Raw genomic sequence first — 14512 nt, 5'->3', positions numbered from 1 at the left:
TGATATTAAATCATCCTCAACATCAGTCAGGAGAAATCTAGTTAAATGACCTGCTGTGACATTTCTGAAATGCAGCATTCTGCACAACTCTGAGTGAGAATTTATCCTGAAACAAACACTTGTCCAAAAATATGTTTAGCAAAACAATGTCAGCAGAGTCATGAACTGTAGGCTTCTATGTATGCTCATGGTTAAGCCACTAAGACAAGCCAGAATCTCCCAGGCAACAACTCTAAGCAGGAAAAATTAAGAAATCTAATACTTATTTTAAAAATAGTAGTATTGTTTAATGATTCGTTGGTAGTGGGTAGGAAATGAAAAGTCTACGCGACATCAAACAACAGGAAGTATCAGGTTTTTTGAGAGACCTAGGCCCAAAGAAATAAGTTAAGAATGACTACACGAAATCAGATGTCCTTAACTGGCCTTACAAAATACACACAAAGGTACAAATTGGCATAAGCACCCATAAACACACATACACAAACACACACACACACATTAAAACAAGGGAGCAAAAAACAATGAAGAATCTGTCATGCTAGAGGAACAAATATTTTAGACTATGCAGAGCAGATGTTTAAACTGCGAATTTCAACTCTAGTATTCTCACTAGAGAAATAGAAATCCCTAAAGAACATTCTTCTTGGTAAGAATGAGGGGTATATATGGAGAAATTATTTCATGAATCCTCAAAACTCTCACACCAACTGAGATTGTGAGAAGCCTTTCCTACATCCCTGCTCATTCAGTGAGCTCCAGACCACAAGGCCCAGGAATGAAAACTCCAACAGCACTCAAAGAAAATAGGACTGACAAGCTGCTACTCAGGCTCACTCAGTGTGAATCAAGATATACAGGGGAAAGGGTTGGGGTGGGGGACAAAAACTTCCAAAAGGCAACAGTGAAATCCACTTATTTGTCAGTTACACTAAGCTATCATCCCTGCAATCGATGTCCTACCTGGAATCCTACGTGATCCCATAAAGCAAATGAGCTTCAGGACTTTACTTCTTCCTTCAAAGCTCTCCACTGATCTAAAGAAGGGCTCCAGCACAGCACCCTTCAAACTTTATATCATGTAGTGTTGTGACATGTAATCAACTAATCTCCCCTAGTGAACTGCAGATTGTAGCAGGGCAGAAAAATTTGCTTGATAAGCATATAGTTTCTTGAAAAAGGCTACCTCCAGAGAAAGCCCTGTAGATGATAACCTAAATAAACACTTGGAGGAGATACAGGTGAGTACCTGGATAAGTTGGTGGACTGTTACATTGGATTGTCTATATATATGGTTAGCCATTAGGCCAATCTGCCTCTGATACACATCATCCTACCTGCTAATGCTTAGCACTTGGGATGTATGTTCTTGCTGGTCTCATCACAGAACCTCTTTTCTTCACCATAGGATGTTTCCTGGTCAGCCTGCTCTACCAGCAGCTTTCTGTTCTCATTCAGCAACATCCTTACTTTTTCCTTCAATTGATTGCATTCTTTCAGGAGGTAGGTGTGCGTGAAGCTGAACCACAAACAAACAAACAAACAAAAAAAGGTGATTCCCAGCAAGCTTCCATTTGCCTGCCACTCCTCCAAGAACTATGATACCTGCAAGAACCCTGATCCCCAGACAGCCCTAGACTAGAAACCACAGTATACCCATCAGTCCAAAATAGAGGCAGGTCAAATCCAGGGACCAGCCACATGTCACAAGAATCAAAGGACTTCTGAAAACCCTGACACTAAGAGTGTCCCATGTACATCACAGAGGAGGAAATGTACCTCATGGTTGCTTATATGTCTGTGGTACCAGAAAACCATCAGTAGGAAGAGTGCAAATCCCCTCTGAGGGAGGAGAGGAGACCCAAAAGGTATAAACTCTTTTGATTTTTTCATGGATCCCAGATCTTTTAATCTGCTGTCAGAACCCTAGAGGTCAAGATTGCTTGAGATCCCCAGCATGGTGGAAATTGTTTTCATAGAGAGGATCCTGAATTTGGAAGAATAAAAACTGATGGTCTTGGACAATCTTCACACTTAGGAAAACTGAGTCCAAGAAGTACAAATCCAAGACCCTTTCCTCAAGGGAGGGCTCCTATTAAGAAACAGATATTATAGAACTAGAGCTCTTACTTTTGTTCAAAGTCTTAGAAGGTCACAAGCATTCCCTGCCTAGTGCAGGGTCTCAGCTGTGTCTGGGACTCACCTGTAGGAATCCTTATCTTCTATGAATTCCTTGTACTTCTCAATGGTATCACTTATTGACTGCGTCATTTTCTCCATATCCAACATTGTCTTCTCATGTTGTGATTTAATGATGGTGAAGTCAATGTTCATCCTGTGGTAGAGCATGGTCCAAAGAGTAAATCATCCTCTGAACTAAGCAATCAAGTATCATGTGCAAATAGGCTGTATCTGGACTACCCAAGCCAATTGTATGCCACATCCTTGCTCCTTTAAAGTGGGTCCTATTGGTGCTGATTAAATATCTTGAGCAGAAGACAGCAGATCCAGGGGACCAAATGGAGATGGCTGACATTCAAGAGCTTCTTATGTGAGCCTGAAGGAATATACTAGTTCTGTGAGATGTTTCTACCAGACTGTCCCCCAGCCTTTGGTCCTTAGATATAACGCTGTAGTGGCTATTCCTGGTTGTCAACTTGACAATATTTGGAATGAACTACAATCCGGAATTGGAAGGCTCACCAGTGACCCTTATCTGGAGGCTTGGAGATCCTTATCTGGATCTTGGTTTGAAGATCTTGAGCCATAGTGGCTATGGATTCCAGAAGATTGAATCTCCGAGTTAAGGAACACACCTTTAATCTGGGCTATGCCTTTCATCTGGTATTAAAGGTGTGGTGGAACACACCTTTAATCTGGGCTACACCTTTTGCTGGAGACAATATAAGGACATTGGAAGAAGGGAGTCTAGCTCTTGCTCTTGCTCCTGCTCCTTCGCCTGCTTGCTGCGTGAGACTGAGTAACTGCTAGATCCTTGGACTTCCATTCACAGCTGTGACTGAACGATTGTTGGGAATTGAGCTGCCGACTGTAAGTCATCAATAAATTCCTTTATTATCTAGAGACTATCCATAAGTTCTGTGACTCTAGAGAACCCTGACTAATACAGAAGTTGGTACCAGGAGTGGTTCTAGAGTAACAGAAGTACAAGGATGAATCTTTTAAAATTCTGGAATTGGCTTGTTGATCCACCAGCACTTTCAACTATTGAAACCTCTCCAGATTCTCTCCCTCCTGGGAGCTCAGAGAATTTTGAAGACCCATGGTTGAAACTATATTCCGAACTTAAAGAAGCTAATGCCTTTGATTTTCTTAATGAATTAGGTGATTCAGTGCACAAAGCTTTCTACAAGATGGGGAAAAAATCGAAAAATGATTTTACTGGCTGGCTGCTCTTAGTATCTGTGGAAAAAATGATGAATGAAAGGAAGGAGTTGTGTGATAAAATCGAAAGGCTCCAGACACAAGTAAACGATCTAAAAGTTGCTAAGTGTGTCCTTGAGGAGAATCTTCTCTCTTGTAGCAATAGAGCTCAAGTTGCAGAAAATCAAACAGAAACTCTCATTGTAAGGTTGGCTGAACTACAGCGAAAATTCAAGTCTCAGCCTCAGAGTGTGTCGACAGTTAAAGTAAGGGCTCTAATTGGCAAAGAATGGGATCCTACAACATGGGATGGGGATGTGTGGGAAGACCATGTTGAAGCTGAGAATTTTGAATCCTCAGATTCTCAAGGGTTTGCCCCACCTGAGGAAGTAGTACCCTCAGCCCCACCTCTTGAAATAATGCCTTCCCCACATGAGGAAATTAATTTTGCAGAGTCTGCTCACGGCCCACCAATAGTTTCTTCTAGACCTGTAACCAGACTCAAAGCAAAACAGGCTCCTAGAGGGGAGGTAGAAAGTGTAGTCCATGAGGAAATTCGCTACACTACTAAGGAGCTTAATGAGTTTGCTAATTCATTCAAGCAGAAACCTGGTGAATATGTGTGGGAATGGATTTTAAGGGTGTGGGATAAGGGTGGAAGGAACATAAAACTAGAGCAGGCTGAGTTTATTGACATGGGTCCTCTGAGTAGAGATTCTAGGTTTAATACGGAAGCTCGCATAGTTAAAAAAGGTGTCAAAAGTTTGTTTGAATGGTTGGCTGAGGTGTTTATCAAAAGATGGCCTACTGGAAATGACTTGGAGATGCCTGATATTCCATGGCTTAGTGTTGATGAAGGGATTTTAAGACTTAGGGAAATTGCAATGCTAGAGTGGATATATTGTGTAAAGCATAATTGTCCACAATGGGAAGGTCCAGAAGATATGCCTTTCACCAGCTCTATAAGACGCAAATTGGTGAGAGGGGCACCAGCACATTTGAAGGGTTTTGTTCTTTCCCTTTTCCTTGTGCCAGATCTTAGCATTGGAGATGCTTCTGCTCAATTAGATGAATTAAATTCACTGGGTTTAGTTGGATTCCGAGGTAACAAGGGCCAGGTGGCAGCATTGAATCGCCCGAGACAAGGTGATTCTAGTTATTATAATGGACAGCGTAGACAAAAGAATGTTTATAATAACATACCCAGTAATGGTCAGCACAGGAGAGGTGAAATTTATAATGGCATGACTCGGTTGGACCTTTGGTACTGGCTAACCAATCATGGTGTTTCCAGGAATGAAATACATAGGAAGCCTACTGCATATTTGTTTGATCTGTATAAGCAGAAAAATTCTCAAACAAATGAAAGAAAGGCTACATTAGATCGTGGTAAACAGCCAAATGAAAGAAAGGCTACATTAGATCGTGGTAAACAGCAATCTCGGCCAGTGAATCAATTTCCAGACTTGAGACAGTTTGCAGATCCAGAACCCCTTGAATGAAGGGGTGGCCAGGTTCCGCTGAGGAAGGATCTTGATAAGACACTCAAAGGTTTTGCTGTTACCCTTTCTCCAGTTCTTCCCCAGAGGGACCTACGGCCTTTTACAAGGGTAACTGTACACTGGGGAAAAGGAAATAATCAGACTTTTCGGGGTCTGCTGGATACTGGTTCTGAGTTGACACTGATCCCAGGGGATCCCAAGAAACATTGTGGCCCTCCAGTTAAAGTAGGGGCTTATGGAGGGCAGGTGATTAATGGAGTTTTGACTGATGTCCGACTCACAGTAGGTCCAGTAGGTCCCCGGACACATCCTGTGGTGATTTCCCCAGTTCCAGAATGTATAATTGGGATAGATATACTCAGAAATTGGCAGAATTCTCATATTGGTTCCCTGAACTGTAGAGTGAGGGCTATTATGGTTGGAAAGGCCAAATGGAAGCCTTTAGAGTTGCCTCTGCCAAAGAAAATAGTGAATCAAAAACAGTATCGTATTCCTGGAGGAATTGCAGAAATTACTGCCACTATCAAGGACTTGAAAGATGCAGGGGTGGTGGTTCCCACCACATCTCCATTTAACTCTCCTATCTGGCCAGTGCAGAAAACAGATGGATCATGGAGAATGACAGTTGATTACCGAAAACTAAATCAGGTAGTAACTCCAATTGCAGCTGCTGTACCAGATGTAGTTTCCTTACTTGAGCAAATTAACACATCTCCTGGCACCTGGTATGCGGCTATTGATCTGGCAAATGCCTTCTTCTCAGTACCTGTCCATAAGGACCACCAGAAGCAATTTGCTTTCAGTTGGCAAGGCCAACAGTATACCTTCACAGTTTTGCCTCAAGGATATATTAACTCTCCTGCCCTGTGTCATAATTTAGTTAGAAGGGATCTTGATCGTTTGGATCTTCCACAAAATATCACATTGGTGCACTATATTGATGACATTATGCTGATTGGACCAAGTGAGCAGGAAGTAGCAACCACTTTGGACTCATTGGTAACACATATGCGTATCAGAGGATGGGAAATAAATCCAACCAAAATTCAAGGACCATCTACCTCAGTGAAATTCTTAGGAGTCCAGTGGTGTGGGGCATGCAGAGATATTCCTTCTAAGGTGAAAGATAAGTTATTGCACCTGGCCCCTCCTACAACCAAGAAAGAAGCACAACGTTTAGTGGGTCTATTTGGATTCTGGAGACAACACATCCCTCACTTGGGTGTGTTACTTAGGCCTATTTACCAAGTGACTCGGAAAGCTGCTAGCTTTGTGTGGGGCCTGGAACAGGAGAAGGCCCTTCAACAGGTCCAGGCTGCTGTGCAGGCTGCTCTACCACTTGGACCATATGACCCAGCAGATCCGATGGTACTTGAGGTGTCTGTGGCTGATAGAGATGCTGTTTGGAGCCTCTGGCAGGCCCCTGTAGGTGAATCACAGAAAAGGCCTTTGGGATTTTGGAGCAAAGCTCTACCATCATCTGCAGACAACTATTCTCCCTTTGAAAAACAGCTCTTGGCCTGCTATTGGGCCTTAGTGGAAACTGAACGTTTGACAATAGGACACCAAGTCACTATGCGACCTGAACTACCCATCATGAGCTGGGTACTATCAGACCCTGCAAGTCATAAAGTGGGACGTGCACAGCAGCAGTCTATTATCAAATGGAAGTGGTATATACGTGATCGGGCCAGAGCAGGTCCTGAAGGCACAAGCAAGTTACATGAAGAAGTTGCTCAAATGCCTATGGTTTCTACTCCTGTTACAATGCCATCTGCTGCCAAGCATGCACCTATAGCCTCATGGGGTGTTCCCTATGATCAACTGACCGAAGAGGAGAAGACTAGAGCCTGGTTTACTGATGGCTCTGCACGTTATGCAGGCACCACCCAGAAGTGGACAGCTGCAGCATTACAACCCCTTTCTGGGACAACCTTGAAAGACACAGGTGAAGGGAAATCTTCACAGTGGGCAGAACTTCGGGCAGTACACATGGTATTACAGTTTGTTTGCAAGAAGAAATGGCCAGATGTACGATTATACACTGACTCATGGGCTGTAGCCAATGGATTGGCTGGATGGTCAGGGACTTGGAAAGATCACAATTGGAAAATTGGTGAGAAAGACATCTGGGGAAGAAGTATGTGGATAGATCTCTCCAAATGGGCAAAGGATGTGAAGATATTTGTGTCCCATGTAAATGCTCACCAAAAGGTGACTTCAGCTGAGGAGGAGTTCAATAATCAAGTGGATAAGATGACCCGTTCTGTGGACAATCAGCCTCTCTCCCCAGCCATCCCTGTCATTGCTCAATGGGCACATGAACAAAGTGGCCATGGTGGTCGAGATGGAGGTTATGCTTGGGCTCAGCAACATGGGCTTCCACTCACCAAGGCTGACCTGGCTACAGCTGCTGCTGATTGCCAGATCTGCCAACAGCAGAAACCAACACTGAGCCCCAGATATGGCACCATTCCTCGAGGTGACCAGCCAGCAACCTGGTGGCAGGTTGACTACATTGGACCACTTCCTTCGTGGAAAGGACAGCGTTTTGTTCTTACTGGAGTAGATACTTATTCTGGTTATGGATTTGCCTTTCCTGCACGTAATGCCTCTGCTAAAACCACCATTCACGGACTGACAGAATGCCTCATCTATCGTCATGGTATTCCACACAGTATTGCTTCTGACCAAGGAACTCATTTCACAGCCAGAGAAGTACGACAGTGGGCTCACGATCATGGAATTCACTGGTCTTACCACATTCCCCATCATCCTGAAGCAGCTGGGCTGATAGAAAGATGGAATGGCCTTTTGAAGACGCAGTTACAGCGCCAATTAGGTGGTAACAGCTTGGAAGGCTGGGGCAGAGTTCTTCAGAAGGCAGTATATGCTTTGAATCAGCGCTCGATATATGGTACAGTTTCACCCATAGCCAGGATTCATGGGTCCAGGAATCAAGGGGTGGAAAACGGAATAGTTCCACTTACTATCACTCCTAGTGACCCTCTAGGAAAATTTTTGCTTCCTGTCCCCATAACTCTAGGTTCTGCTGGCTTAGAAGTTTTGGCTCCAGAGAGGGGAGTGCTCCTACCAGGAGCTACAACAAACATTTCATTGAACTGGAAGCTCAGACTTCCCCCTGGTCATTTTGGGCTTCTAATGCCCTTAAACCAACAGGCTAAAAAAGGAATAACAGTGTTAGGAGGGGTGATAGATCCAGATTACCATGGGGAAATTGGATTACCTCTTCACAATGGTGGTAAGCAAGATTATGTCTGGAGTGCAGGAGATCCCTTAGGGCGTCTCTTAGTACTACCATGTCCTGTGATTAAAGTCAATGGGAAACTACAACAGCCTAATCCAAGCAGGATGACAAAGGACGCAGACCCATCAGGAATGAAGGTATGGGTCAATCCTCCAGGAAAAGAGCCAAGACCTGCTGAGGTGCTGGCTGAAGGTGAAGGAAATACAGAATGGGTAGTAGAGGAAGGTAGTTATAAATACCAATTAAGGCCACGTAACCAGTTGCAGAAACGAGGATTATAAAGTAATATGAATGCCCATTGTAAATTTACTAATGCGTTTGCGATTGTACGAGGGATAGTTATATCATGTTAGGCGTATTTACAACCTTGTTATTGTTTCATGTGAACATGAGATATTATTTGTGTCAAGTTGACAAGGGGTGGATTGTAGTGGCTATTCCTGGTTGTCAACTTGACAATATTTGGAATGAACTACAATCCGGAATTGGAAGGCTCACCAGTGACCCTTATCTGGAGGCTTGGAGATCCTTATCTGGATCTTGGTTTGAAGATCTTGAGCCATAGTGGCTATGGATTCCAGAAGATTGAATCTCCGAGTTAAGGAACACACCTTTAATCTGGGCTATGCCTTTCATCTGGGATTAAAGGTGTGGTGGAACACACCTTTAATCTGGGCTACACCTTTTGCTGGAGACAATATAAGGACATTGGAAGAAGGGAGTCTAGCTCTTGCTCTTGCTCCTGCTCCTTCGCCTGCTTGCTGCGTGAGACTGAGTAACTGCTAGATCCTTGGACTTCCATTCACAGCTGTGACTGAACGATTGTTGGGAATTGAGCTGCCGACTGTAAGTCATCAATAAATTCCTTTATTATCTAGAGACTATCCATAAGTTCTGTGACTCTAGAGAACCCTGACTAATACAAACGCTTTTTTCTTCTCTTCGTTTTATGGAAGGGATAATCCTTCCATCCTATTGCTACATGAATTCTCAGAGGACATAACTAGTATTTACAAAGAAAAAGGCTTTATAACACCTCCTACCCCAGGAGATTCCTATGTGATACCAAGGTAAACACAGGGAACAAAGTACCCTGATGATTAACTTGGGACTCTAAGGACTCAACACTATCATGCCCTACAAACTGTGTATCAAACAAATCCTCAGACCCCATCAAAGGTCTCAGAACCTCAGATCCTGAACAAAACACACACAACTAATTTCACACACACACACACACACACACACACACACACACACACACACACACACAATTAAAATGCCAAATGAATCCAGGTAGATTCCATAGTCTCAGAGTAATGAATAAAACAAGAGTAAAGCAGTAATGGCCTGCAGACATTGCACTTTTACACAGTAAGGCAGCAGTTGTGACCAGGTCCTTCCAGCTGTTGACAGAACCAATCAGACTCCAAGCCCCACAAGGGCAAATACAAAAGAGGATGACCATAGAACACACAGTACTTATCTCATCCAACAATTAAACAACTGTCAAGACTTCTTATAATGAATGTGAGAGATGACACACTCCATTATGAGAGAAAATGTGGGTTTACAGAGAGGACACAATGCAGTCAACAGAATACAGGGCATAATTTTACCTGTAGTTCAAATCAGTATTCATGTCAATGTCCAAGATTCGAAAAAGTTCTAACCTCTCAGCATTTATCTTCCTGATATAAAATTTCATATCATCTAGTTTATTCATATTCTTCATATGATTAGTGATGTTGCAATTTTGGGATGATGTTTTCCCAGCAGACACTGAAGATAGATAAACAGAAATGCATTTGCATAGTTGATGGCCCAGGGCAGGGGGGACCATTCTGAGTCCCAAAGAGAAGGTTGAGGAAGAGAAAAGCTAGAGACAGGATTAATCACTGAAAAAGCAGAAAGGCTATATTTGAGCTGGTCTGCTAAGCTATATTCCTCTTCCCAACCACCACTGTTGGTCACAACTAACACACACTCTTTATTACATTACCTCTTGCCCTGAAATCCATAACCTGCCTCAGATATGAAGATTTGGGGAACATTTTCAGCTCATGTCATATGTTATGCCAAGAAAACCTGAAGTTCATAGTGCTTAGCACCATCAATACCTAGTCATGTGTGTTCAAACTCAAAGTGTCTGAGACCTCAACACATGACCAGGTTAGAATCCTCCTCTTTTCTCTGCATCAGAGACTCATGTATCCTACAATAATCTAGAAGATGAAGTGCTTCAACTCCCTACCAATAAGGGACACATTGTTATTCCCATAGTCCCTTCCCAGGGCATTCTTTGACACTTTAAATGAAATTAAATAGCGACTACAAAAGGAACTGCAGACTTGTCAATTCCTGCCTCTGTCAAATGAATTGTCAGAAATTCTAGTCTCTTGGTCTGTCATTAAGAAAGTCCAAGGCTCCAGCTCTTAATATCTACTCAGGGAAGACTCAGCTCAAGCCTACCTGTTCCAGAAATTTCCCCAACTCTGCCCAGGACTCACTGTGCCTTCCCCAGAATGATTTCATTCTTCTGTTTTTACAAGAAGGGATGGCAGATTCCTTCTGCCTTGGTCTTGTCTCTCCTTGATTGCCATTCTCCCTGTGAAATAGCCTGCGCAGCCAGGAAAACATGCCTGATTGAGAATGCAAAAGGCACTGAAGGAATATCCCACAAGCAGCTTTTGTAACCACAACACAGGTGACGTCAGAAAAGATTCTAGTTCTCTCCTAGATACAATAGAATGCCCAAGGAAGGCATTACTGATGATGTCACTGGGAAAGGCTAAGGCCTATTTGATATCTAGTTCTCCTCAAATTGACCAGTTTCTGTTGTGCCTTTCCTGGAGCCTCTCCTGTAACCTGGCAAATACCCTATGGCAAAAATCTCTTTCTAAATTCAGAGCTTTCTCATCTGCTTCATTAGAAGACAAGTGCTTTCGATGGGAAGCATTGATTAGGACCCTGACATACATAAGAGATTTTTGTTAGCATCCAAATCTCTAGGGATGGTGAATGTAAGAGATATTTCTCAATAATAAATATACTATCTGAGTGAATTCATGTGACATACGGTCTACTTCCCCAGGTTTTCCCTGTTTCACAAAGGCCAATATCTTTCTCCTATACCTTTAATTGTATAAAACCTGGATAATATTTTCTTACTGTGCATATCTTGATAGTTGGCATTGTTCCTATAGACATATCCATGTGTTTCACAAAATCTCCCGTTTACAATCCCATCTTTTGCAAGGAAAACTCCCTTTTCTTTGAAACATAGGGGCTCAGCGAAGGACAAATATAAAGTGGTAAACCTTCTGTCCCATCTTCAAATTATTAACTTGCACACCCTCCCTTTCTAAATACAACCAGACAATTAAAGTGGGCATCAATGAGAAAAGGTCAACCTGGACTGTACTGCATTGTAGCCTCATAGCCATCAGTTCTCTAATATCAGTCTTCCTGAATTCCCAAGTGCAGGCATGAGGATGCTGGGGTTGTATCATAATACTCTACTCATAGCAAACATAAATCTCAGGAGGTAGGGCAAGGAGTAGAATGGCCTGAGTTCAGGTTAAACTTCAATTTTCATGGGTCCATAAGTTCAGGATGGAGTCCCTTTGGCTCTGTCATCTGAGGCTTCTGTGTTCTTATGCTGGGTGTGCTGAATGTGTGCTATAATGCAACCTGCCCTCAGAGATGCAAGATGAAAAATCATGTATGTCTTTTGCTGGAAGACATCTGCCTTTGACTACCACCTGGAGTCACACAATACCAACATGCAGAGCTCACAATTGAGGGGGTGGATATTGTTGATACCTTAGAAGTTGAGGGCCTTTTCTTCCAATATGGAGCCCATATTTTGGCAATGTGATTTTTCCTTTGGTTTTTCACTATCTGTGGCTTGGTTGTTTCCTGGCCTAAAGGATTCCGGATGCACCAACAAGGGGTCTACTCCATACGTGCTCTTTTTCATCAAGAAAAGGATTGTTGCAGAATCATGCCATGCCAGTAGGAAGGTCAACTAGGCTGCTCTTAGGTCCAGCTCACCTGGTAGAAGACTGAAGACCTGAGGTATCTGGGGAAAGGAAGCAGCACACAGTATCACACAGCTCCCTCTATGGCAACTGCGAGAACTGTAATAGGAGTGTTTGTTTGTTTTTTATTACATATAAAGCTAGCCAGAGTGGGTACATGCCTTTAATTCCAGCACTCAGAAGGTTTTTTAAAAAATGTTGTTAGTATTCCTATTGTTTCCTTCGGTTTTTCCTGTTAACTCCCCCAGTTATTTGCACTGTACCTAGAATGTTAAGCCCATGCTCTGTACAATCCTATCATTCATGTTAGTCAGGAGTGGTTACTCCTCAGATGATCGATCTCATTACTCACTTTCAAAGAAGGAAAACAGTCACAGAGACATTAGTTACCTTGTATGGTCTCATGTAACCAACTCACCATGACTCTAGAGTGGTATCTCAATATTTTGGATTAACTTAGTTTGTTTTTGAGATGACAGGCCTTTGTGGAAGTCTCCATTTAGGTGGCAGAGGGCCTGGTATAGCTGAAAGAATGGCTGCCTTGGAAGGCCAAAGCTGGCCCTTCAGTGCCTCTGAACCCTGAGGCAGAAGTCTAAAGCCACACAGGAACACATAGCGAGAGCATGTTTGGTACTGTATTATGGATGAGCTCTGAGACCAGGATGAAAAGAAGCCTCCAGATTTCTATTAAAGGTGGCACAGTCAGTTTGATGTGAGGGGAGTAATGGATCTTTGGGATGCAAGTCCTCCATTGTATTCATCTTTGCTATGTACACAGTATGTGTCAATGACAAAGTCACCCTATTTTACAACATCTAGCCATTCTAGATGTTAAAGTGTTTGCCAGTATATACATACTAGAGTTAGTAGAACAATATATTTTGCCCCATTTTGAAAATACTTTAACTCTGTTTTAGTATTAGTATAGATTTTGCTCATTCACATTACATGATGCTTACTGCAACCCCACAATCACAATGTTTCCCAAAAATTCATGAACTCTTATTCTCTGATCAGATGAGGGGCAACTATCTCAGGACATCTCTTTTTTCTACCAAAGTCAACTTACCCCGTCCTGTGAAAAGGTGTTGAGGTGCTGGAAATGGATGCCTTCTGCTTGGCTTTCCTCTTGTTCCATTTCCTGGATATGAGAAGTTCATACAGAGCTGTCCTGGAACATGGTGCTGCATTCAGATGGTTCACAAGAAGCCCTGGTTTTGTTAATGTCCCATCAAACCCACTCTCACTAGTGTCCTAAGCCTGGCAAAGGCAACGAGACATGAGGCATCTATTCCAGGAGTTTCCAATTGTTCTCCAAGCACCAGTACAGCAGCCCACAAAGCTGGCAAAGTTAAGTGAGGTCAAACAGGGAACCTAAGAGCATACTGCTTCATTCATAAAGTATGTTCTAGAGGTTTACCATATCTAAACACACATAGTTTCATACGCACTGGACACTAAAGTGCTCAACATACATTGCTTTTGTCACTCAGTTTCCCCAAATATTAGAAGTCCCCAGATTTGGAGAAATTTGAAGGAAAAAATGTCCCTGGGGCTGGCAGTACCTCAAAACTGTGTGAGGACAGAGAACAGTTTGAGAATCAAAGAGACCAAATGCTTACCAAGATCAAAGTCGAAGCCCAGTAGGAAGATCTAAATAATAAGCCTTTGGGTGAAACATGAAATTAGGAAGCCATAGGCCACGAAGGTAAGTCTTTGGCCTTCAGGTAGATCTATTTCCAATTTTCTGAGGAACCTCCAGATTGATTTCCATAGTTGTCATAGCTCTTTGCACTCCCACCAGAAATGAAGTTTTGTTTCTCTTTTCTCACATTCTCACCAGCATGTGCTTTTACCAGTTTTTGACCTTGGCCATTCTTTATTGGACATTATACGGCCTTATACCAATCTCAGTCGCTTTGGTTTTCATTTCCCTGAAGACTAAGGACTTTCCACATTTCTATAAGTGCTTCTCAGCCACTCAAGGTTCCTTGTTGTGAATTTTTTCTATAGTTCTTTATCACATTTTCAGACTGGGTTCTTTTCTTTTTGGTGTTTAGCTACTTGAGTTCTTTAGATATTTTGGAATGTAAGGTTAGTGAAAATTTTTTCCCAATATGTTGGTTACCAATTTGTCCTACTGGCTATGCCCTTTGCCTTACATAAGTTTTTCAGTTTCATGAGGTCCCATTTATCAATTTTTGATGTTAGAACCTGAGCCGTCGGAGCGTATTTAGAAAATTTGCCCCTATTCCTGTGAGTCTGAAGCTTGTTCTCAATTTCTCTTCAATTAGATTCAGTGAATCTGGTTTTAT

General features: G+C 42.6%; 1 protein-coding gene across 4 annotated transcripts in view; it reads right to left on the bottom strand.

The window, feature by feature from the left end:
* The window catches only part of Gm8104 (predicted gene 8104), a 56895-nt gene that overhangs the window by 3276 nt on the left and 39107 nt on the right, over positions 1-14512 (bottom strand). The window contains exons 2-6 of one of the 4 annotated variants that reach the window (XM_011245273.3): positions 13267-13368; positions 11980-12238; positions 10665-10774; positions 9774-9936; positions 2204-2335 (exon numbers count right to left, since the gene is read on the bottom strand). In XM_011245273.3, coding sequence (XP_011243575.1) covers positions 2204-2335; positions 9774-9936; positions 10665-10689 — 320 coding nt within the window. In that variant the 5' untranslated portion in view covers positions 10690-10774; positions 11980-12238; positions 13267-13368. Of the gene's footprint in view, positions 1-1337; positions 1520-2203; positions 2336-9773; positions 9937-10523; positions 11102-11979; positions 12239-13266; positions 13369-14512 lie in introns of those variants that run through there. The other 3 variants (XM_011245269.1, XM_011245268.1, XR_003951233.1) reach the window with 3 other exon arrangements.

The sequence above is a fragment of the Mus musculus genome, chromosome 14, assembly GCF_000001635.26.
Source record: "Mus musculus strain C57BL/6J chromosome 14, GRCm38.p6 C57BL/6J".
Taxonomy (NCBI): Eukaryota; Metazoa; Chordata; class Mammalia; order Rodentia; family Muridae; genus Mus; species Mus musculus.
This window is presented reverse-complemented; position numbering and strand designations above follow the sequence as displayed.